Source organism: Contarinia nasturtii, unplaced genomic scaffold, assembly GCF_009176525.2.
Source record: "Contarinia nasturtii isolate CC-2019 unplaced genomic scaffold, AAFC_CNas_1.1 Cnas_scaffold_129, whole genome shotgun sequence".
NCBI lineage: Eukaryota > Metazoa > Arthropoda > Insecta > Diptera > Cecidomyiidae > Contarinia > Contarinia nasturtii.
The window spans coordinates 1,876,395-1,885,179 of record NW_022197486.1 but is presented as its reverse complement, the minus strand read 5'-3'; the positions used below and the strand labels follow the sequence as shown (position 1 = coordinate 1,885,179).

Sequence of the window (8,785 nt, the reverse complement as noted above, 5' to 3'; positions counted from 1 at the left end):
TCTCTCTCTCTCTCTCTCTCTCTCTCTCTCTCTCTCTCTCTCTCTCTTTCTTTCTGTTATTTAAATCAAAGTAAACAAATGAAAATGCCACTAAATTATTTAGCATGAACTATAATCAAAATTGCTCTCTTTCTCTCTTTTTCTGTGCTAATTTAGTATGATTATTAAAGCGCATGAATTGCTTTCGATAAAGTTTTACCCAGAAAAAAAGTTTTTTTTTGTGTTTTTGTTGGCATTTCAAGTCTGAAAATATGGTTTAGTGTCCCTTTTAATGAAAATGCCCCATGCATACGTCACACCATAAACTTTCGATGGCATATTACAGATGCTATTCGTTTGTGTCAAATACAAACATGCAAGCATACACAGACTCGATCTCTCTCTCTCTCTGCTTCGTCTCTCTCCTTCGCTCATACACATACAAATTCAATACATATATCATTGCAAACAAAAACTAACGTAAACTTTTATAATTTCATCGAACATGATTTTCTGTGGCCGCAGTCTCTCTTTCACAGAAAATGACCAGTCAAAGATTATATTTTCATTCATGTTTCATTCATTTTCCATTGGCAGATACAGATATAATATGAATCAAAAAAGTATACAGAGCATTTCATTATACAAAACTCACATAAATCCGCGTCATTCTATTAAAGAAGTTTTGTTCAGTTGTCGTGTATTCTATTGGATTGCCGAAGAAAAATAAAAATGGTAACAGTGGTGCAATGTAGCAATAAATAAAGATTGTATGACGTCTAAATGTCTTAGCGTTCACTCACTTGCTCGCACACTCTCATTCTCTAGTTATTCGTCTAATTCCTCTCTCTATTTCTCCCGACCGACAACAATTTTGAGTCCATAACACACCTGGTTCGTATACAATGTGTGTGTGTGCATACATCAACTGACTACTTCTCTAATTTAATTCATAAAACGCTAGTATAATTTTCTTCCTAGAAAATATGGCTCCTTTTCCGTCATTCTTCATCGTGGCCAATTACGTGTGAACCCATTTTTTTGCGCTAAAAATGAGCCACCGCAACGGAAAATGAGCAAATAACGAACGAACGAGCAAATTATTCACGTAGAATTTGTGTGTTTTTTTTATTTTTAAATAAACGTTCCTGACATTTTATGGGACCAACAATGTAGTGTGAATTGTGCACATTTACACATATGCATTTGAGAATGTGTAATGATGTATTGTCAGAAATACTGCAGAGCTTATAAAAGATAATTTGGTCTATAATTTTGTTAGAATCGAGTAGAGCCTTCATGAATATGGCAAAATACAAATTCAAGCCCATTTTTTGTGAGTGTGTACTCAATTTTAAATGGAATTTGTACAAAATACGCCCCAAAAATATAGGTACACATAAAAAAGCAGCGAAAAGTGTGATTTCAGATCGTTAAATATTAATTATCGTTCGATATATTCACGCGCACACTTTTGCCAATATCATTTGTACATAATTTTCTTTTCCTAATTGGCCATTGCTCTTTTTGTACTCTATCTCTTCTTATCTTGTCAATATTGACAAAAGCCGCCCCAAAAAGCTTACTGGCCGCGTGCTTTGCCGTGATTAGTATGAAAATGATGAAAATAGATGCGAACAACACTCATTTCATCATTTATTAGATGTTCGCTTTTTTCGGCCGCATTGAGATACTAGAGGTACAATACTGAGAGTACACATATACCATATACACACTGAGAAAGAAACATGTAATAAGCGGAAAAGCAACCAAAGGTTCTTTGTATTGCTTTTTATTTCGTTCGCGTTTCGTTTTAAATATGCATCTTTTTTTTGCGTAATGCCCATGGAGTAATGATAGCGTTATATAGTCTCTAAATGAAAAGCATAGATAAAGCGCTGATCCCTTGAACAGAAAAAAATTCGCTGTAGAAAAAAATATATACAGCAAGTTAACACCGTACGCTGATCACTACTCGCTCACTTCATCCCAACGCATTTATTCGCGCGTCCTTTTGTTGTATTCATTTAATTTTAATTCGAATCTATCTGCTCTTTTTTTTTCTCTTTTTCACTCTCTTTTTCCCTGTGTTATTTTTTCTTTCTCTTTCTACATTTTTCGAAAAACAGGATATAAATAAATTATTGGGTATCACACCATCCGATATCGATAAATATTCTCGAATAGTGTTTCCCGTTTGTTTCGTATGCTTCAATTTAATGTATTGGATTATCTACCTACATGTGAGCGACGTAGTAGCAGATGATTTGGTTCTGTTGAAGGAGGATAAGTAAAGCGGCCCCCGTGAATGTTTGACATGGAGTGAACAACGCAAAATGGACAAGAGTGAGATAAAAGCGAAGAAAAAATTCGTCAGAAACACAAAATCGGTGATGTGAAGCATCTAACATACAAAACGAAAAAAAAATATTCAAGAAATAAAACCAAAAAAATAAAAAAATAAACGCTTAATACATATATACATATATTTGAAAAAGAAACTAAAATAAAATGAAAACCGTTGTTACCCATCGTTTTGCAAGTATCATCGATAGCTAGTTTAGCAGCGGCCATTGCAAAATGAATATCTCGAATTCAACAAATTGATTGACAATGTCGACAGACCAGCCACACACACACACATACAGCAATAATTCAACGTATTTGTATAGCAGTACCAACAACAAGAACGGAGCATCAAATAGAGTAAACCAAAATACAAAAAAAAAAAAAATACGAAAGGAAAACCTGCTCAGTGAATGAGAATAATCAGCCGATAAAAAAATAATCTAAACATATTCACTTAAACACATTCAAAAGAAGCAGCAGAAGAAAAAGCGACAGCATTCATTCGTATTTATTAAATAAGAGAAAAACTTTCTAGATGAAAAATAAAACAAAAAATCTCTATCAGTTAAATTAAAAAAAACACCATTTCTCCACGTGTTTCGATGCATGCAATAGTAAATACAGCAAACAAAACAACAACAACAAAATATTAGATACATTTATTATTAAACAGCAAAGAGCAAAAATATTAAAAAGAACAACAACAGCATTCGTACAAATATTCGTGAGCACACCAAACAACAAAAAAAAATATTTCGTTTTCATTCTTTCTCCAGGTGTTGAATTTGAAGCATTAATTGTTACTATTTCGTTTCGTTGAACTAATTTAATTTTAATTTGCCATTTTCGATCCATTGACATTTTTGCGTGGCTACACCATTTCATTGTTCGCCCGGTTTAAATTAAATCGCCCGGTTTTAATCGTCCTTCGTTTACAAAATGCACAATATTTTCTAAATCGATAATTTCTCAGCTCACAGCATCTCTATTCATTCTTCAACCCACATCAAATTTTTCGAATGTGATCGAGAATCGAACATAGTTTTGCTATGAGTGGGTGTGTGTGCAATAAATATTGTAATACAAGTTTATTTTTTTTTTGTTATCAATTAAGTGTTTGTTACTATTGTGCTTCAAGCCTACATTTTTATTTCTGTTGTATAACCAAATGGAATCGCAACAAAAACCACATGTATTTTATGAGCAATTGCTATTTGTTGCTTTGTAAAGAGAATTCGTTTTACAAACGGACTATACTGAACTATATAAATCATGAGATAAGTGAATAACGTGATGATTATAAAACAAAATGAAGAACCGTTAAAAAAATTCAGCTTCCATTGTGTTTGCCAAATTTTCAAAACGAAAAAAAAAAACAAAACAAAACAAATCGAACAATAACAACAACAACAAAAAGGAAACAATAAAACGTGAGAAAGATCGAAAAAAATACACACGAATATAGTGTCACATTGATTTCTTCGTCTTTAAATTTATTTTAGTGCAAATTTATTGATAACGTCCAATTCAATTCGATTTATATGATTTAGAGGTTTCATTTTTTTTTCGTGATATTAAATTGATATTCAACACCACCACAAAACACTTTTTCGTGAATTATAATCTCGGTTGTGTATTTCATTTTAAACATTTTGTTGTGTATGCAAATTCAAAACTTTGTATGAATTCATTCAAATATATATACTCCATGCTCACAACACTCGAAGATTTCAATAATCATGTGAAACAACAACCAATTTTTACAACATTCACAAATCCTTCACAAACATTTTACAGCACTCACTCGTTCCAACCATCACACTTGAGAAGTTTTGCACACATTTGTAGACGATTTGTTACATGCACCGTATTTCCGATTAATTAACTAAACTTAATTGTAACATAAAATGAATCCAAACCAATTATGCGTAGATTTCAAAATCAAAGAAATGAATCAGCTGTCATTCATATACATGCACACACCAAATAATTCAACTCATTCGAAAAATTAATCCAAACGACAGAGGCAATTTTATCGATTAACTAAACAACAATCTATATTTTCGAGCATGAGCATCTCAGCAACAACACTTTTTGGGTGCTAAATACCAAAATATGACAACAACAAAAAAATTGTGTCATTAGTTAAATAGAATTTATTTTCACCACTCAAAGCAATACACATTTTCAATGAAAACACCAAAATTAAGTTGAATTACGTGAATCGGATTAAAGCCGATGACAACAGGAGATTTCGCATAATTACTCTTTTCCAACTTGATATAAACTCTATATATTATGATTTATTTGAAATGTTTTTGAATGCGCACATAAATACACATACAAACACTCGAAAAAAAATGCTACAAATGGAGAAAGAAGAAAAAAGAAGAAATTTTTTTTGTGTTTGCACCACATTTAGACTGACCAGATCAACATGCTCTAAAATAAGAGTCTGTCTCCGCCGAGTGCGATTGAAGTGAAAAAAAAGTCTAGAATTTTGTGTCGCACATTCCGTGTTATGATATGCCGATATTGGTGAGATTCCTTTCGAGCTATCTTCATATGGAAGGTAAAATGCATTTATTGAGACGTAAATATCACTCTCAATCGCAAACCGATGCTGAAACAACTTTGTTGTTTTGCCCACACGAAACTAAGAAATAAAAAAATGAGCAATGCTAAGAATTCTCTCGCAGTGCAGTCAGACTGATTGAGTGTAGGGCATAAAAAATGCATTCCAAATAATTTTCTATCCAGCTTTTTTTCATTTTATGTTTTTTTTTCTTTACATTTTTCTGTAAGCAAAAATGCATCGAATCGAGTTACAAAAGGAATGTGCAAAATTGATCTGAATAATTTGTCGATGTATGAACAATTTCAAGCACACATAAAAAAATAACACTTTCAACAATTAAAATGCACACATTTTTTTGCTCTTAATTTACTTACTTGACAAATTATTTCTAAATTTCACCCAAAAAAAAATGCAGAAAAACTACACTCACACATACACACACGCATATATAGAAATAAAACTTATTTCAAGAATGGAATAAAATGAATATATATAAAAAAAATGTAAAGTTATAGACGTATAAAGATCTAAAAAAAGAGAGTAAAAAAATGATGATGAAAGTAATTCACTGAACAGGCGACTTCGGATTATCGAATTTTTGATATTTTTATATTAGAAATACAAAACAAGACATACCACGTTGGTAAAATGAGAAAATAAATAAAAAAAACTATTGCAAATATTAGATATGAAAAACTCTTTTCCGTTCTCGGTTGAATATTATATAATATTTCCGTTCCATTTCGGGTGTTTATTTTTGTTTTCTGTCAATTTTTTTGTGATTGTTCAGTAAGAAGTCTTGTTCCAAAAACACGAATTAAAAAAAACAATTCCTAATCATTCCACCACATAAATGAAAATTAATAACACTATAAATGAATTATTATTAAAAGAAAACCACACACTCACTCAAACACTAAACACTCAAAATATATTTAAAATTAATGAAAAAAAAACAGCCACATCTAATGACATTTTTGCATAATTATCGAAATTATGTAAGCCACTGACGATGTAGGGTGGACAATTCGGCATAACAAAAAAAAAAACAAGAATGTTACAAAAAAAAAATTAAAATTAAAATGAGTAGCTTGATGCTAAGTAGTAAATTAAGTAAATAAATTTAAAAAAATGTGAGATTAAAGAAGAATGCGCCGATGAATGAGAAAAATTTAGTTTGCATGTGAGAGTATCGTGTATCATTGACGATAAATGAATATAAATCGCGATCACATCCGCTATGGACGCGAGTAAAATAAGTATATAAAATGTGCAACAGACACACAAATTATTAAAGAAAAAAAAACAAAAACAAATTGTTTCCACGGATGCAAACTCTCTCTCACATACAGACACATTTACACACACATTTAAAGGTAAAGCAAAAACACTAGGCATCCACGTTCTTTTGTTATATAAAAGGAACGAGCTGCCTACAATTGAATTCTAAATATTTTAGAAATAAATTTACTTATAATATATTACTATATACACTTATACATTGCAAAGCAGCAACTGAGAGAGAGAGAGAGAGAGAGAGATAGGCAGATCGGAGAAAAATGATGTTGAAGGTAATTATTATATATGTCTTAAATTAAACGCAGACGATATGGAAAGAGAGTGAAAAAATACTCTCCGGCTGAATTGATATTAAATGAGAAAATGACATAAAATAAAATTAGCAAAAAAAAAATAGTTTTGCGAAATTATGAATAAACCACAAAAAAAAACAATTTATACACACGAGAAAAAAATAATAAAAAACGACAGCCAGACATAACACATATGTTAATACACAATAATTATAATAATTATTACTGAAGTTGTCTAGAAATGCAGTGGAATAGCGAAAACCGCTCACAAATTGAAAGGCTGCAAATGTGTGTGTGATCAAATTCAGTTCTTCGTTAACCGAGATATGAACAAACAAACCAAACCAAAATATATATATGACGAAACACATGATGATGCGAGTTAAGTTCTGAAACCTCAAAAACCACAGAAATCGAATGATATATACATATAAATTATATATATTTCATTTTCCATCGAAATGTAACGCTTTAGGATGAGAATAAAAAAACAAATAAAATATATAATAATTCAACCAGCCAAAAAAAAAAATTAAAATCGCGATCGACATTTTACGACTACGATTCGGCAGTCACACCAAATCTATATATTTATAAATAAAACAAAAACAACACACAAAACACAACACACGGACATTACAATTTCGTTATTTATGTTTTTCATCGGTTTTGAATGCGCTCACTCTCTATTTTCTCACCCACCAATACCATTTACCCAATTTATTTCATAATTAAACCCATCTCTGTTTGATCTGAATATGGAACGCAAAACATAGAGAAAAAAAAATAATGAACAGCACGAAGCGAAATATACACACACCCCAATTCAAATGTAAACTATACTGAAAAAAAAAATAGAGAAGGGAAAACAAAAACTAAAATTGCTGTCCACCACTTCCAATTAGTTTTTGGTTTTGCTATAATTTTGCGCAATAGAACATATCCTCGATATCACTCAATGCAACGAGCATCGACACTCACAATTCAATCACATATGTTTAAATCAATTGCGCTTTCACATCGCTCAATTAAGCAATTTATTTATTCATCTATCGTATTTGAAATACTCAATTTTTTTTAAATAAATTTATTTCAAATATCGGAATTGAATTTCGAATAGCTTCATCACAAAGGAGAACGTTATTATATTAAATTAAATCTCCGGGCACATTTTTCCATTTGACATTGTTTTCGATTTGTTTTTTACTTCAAAAAGTCAATTCGCCGAATTAGATGAGAGAAAAACAATTTTAATCTAAACACAAAATTACTCAAAAGTCATTAAAAAGAACAAAAAAAATATTAATTATTATAGATATGAAATCTGAAAACTTAGAAACCATTCTTAAATCCACGCACATGCCACAAAGCACACATCCACATAAAACATTTACGGAATTCATTGCAATGTTATAGATTCGAAAACAAAAAAATCAATATATACCCCAAAACACTAATTAAGATGACATAAAAAAAACACATACACACACAAGAATGATTTGCACTTCACGCAAAACAAATCTAAATAAACAAACCAACTAATAAACAAGAAAAATTATTAGCGAACGTTAAGAATTACATTTAAAGAAAACAACAACAAATTTCTATGCAATATTGCCTTAAATGCTCAATTACCACATCAAAAAAAAGAAATGAAGAATGTCACACACACATACTCTAAGTTTAAATAACAATAACAAGATGACTGCTGCTATCATCGTCATTATTTACATTGAAACCATGTCATGTCAGATAATTGTTGATGTTATCAACCACGTGCGGATTATTTGAATGGATCAACACAATGAAATCAAAGGATATTGAATACGACTTAATAAAATAATTTATTGAAAGACAAAAAAACAAAAACACTTCATGCATTCAGTTCAAGAGTAACACGAAAAACAAAAACGAAACAAAAGAAAATAATAATATGCAAACGGATGATATTTTCTTAATTTTGTAATTTTTCACATACATCAAACGATCGACACACAAACATACCGAGTTTTCATTCCGTTAACTGAGACAGCTTTAAATGAACGTGAAATTGAAAAAAAAATTAACTGAACTGAATGGGCAACGGCATACAATATACAATAGCAACATGTCAAAATCGGCAGCAGCAATAAAACATTTTTGAGCTTTGTAAATAGTACGAAAGAAAGCTCAAGAAAATCTTGATGCATTTCTTCAATCATGTGAAAAAAAAAACATTTTAAAACTTCAGATCGGATCGGATTGGTACATTTAATATTCGGTTTTATTTTACATCAAAAGAAATTTG

At 30.7% G+C, this 8,785-nt stretch overlaps 1 protein-coding gene across 3 annotated transcripts in view; it reads left to right on the top strand.

Moving 5' to 3' along the window:
* LOC116342941 (gamma-aminobutyric acid receptor subunit beta) overlaps nucleotides 1-6,570 on the top strand; it is an 87,928-nt gene extending 81,358 nt beyond the window's left edge. For all 3 annotated transcript variants that reach the window (XM_031770777.1, XM_031770785.1, XM_031770768.1), the window contains exon 11: nucleotides 2,109-6,570. In XM_031770777.1, coding sequence (XP_031626637.1) covers nucleotides 2,109-2,273 — 165 coding nt within the window. In that variant the 3' untranslated portion in view covers nucleotides 2,274-6,570. The remainder of the gene's footprint in view (nucleotides 1-2,108) is intronic.
* Nucleotides 6,571-8,785: the final 2,215 nt, after the last annotated feature.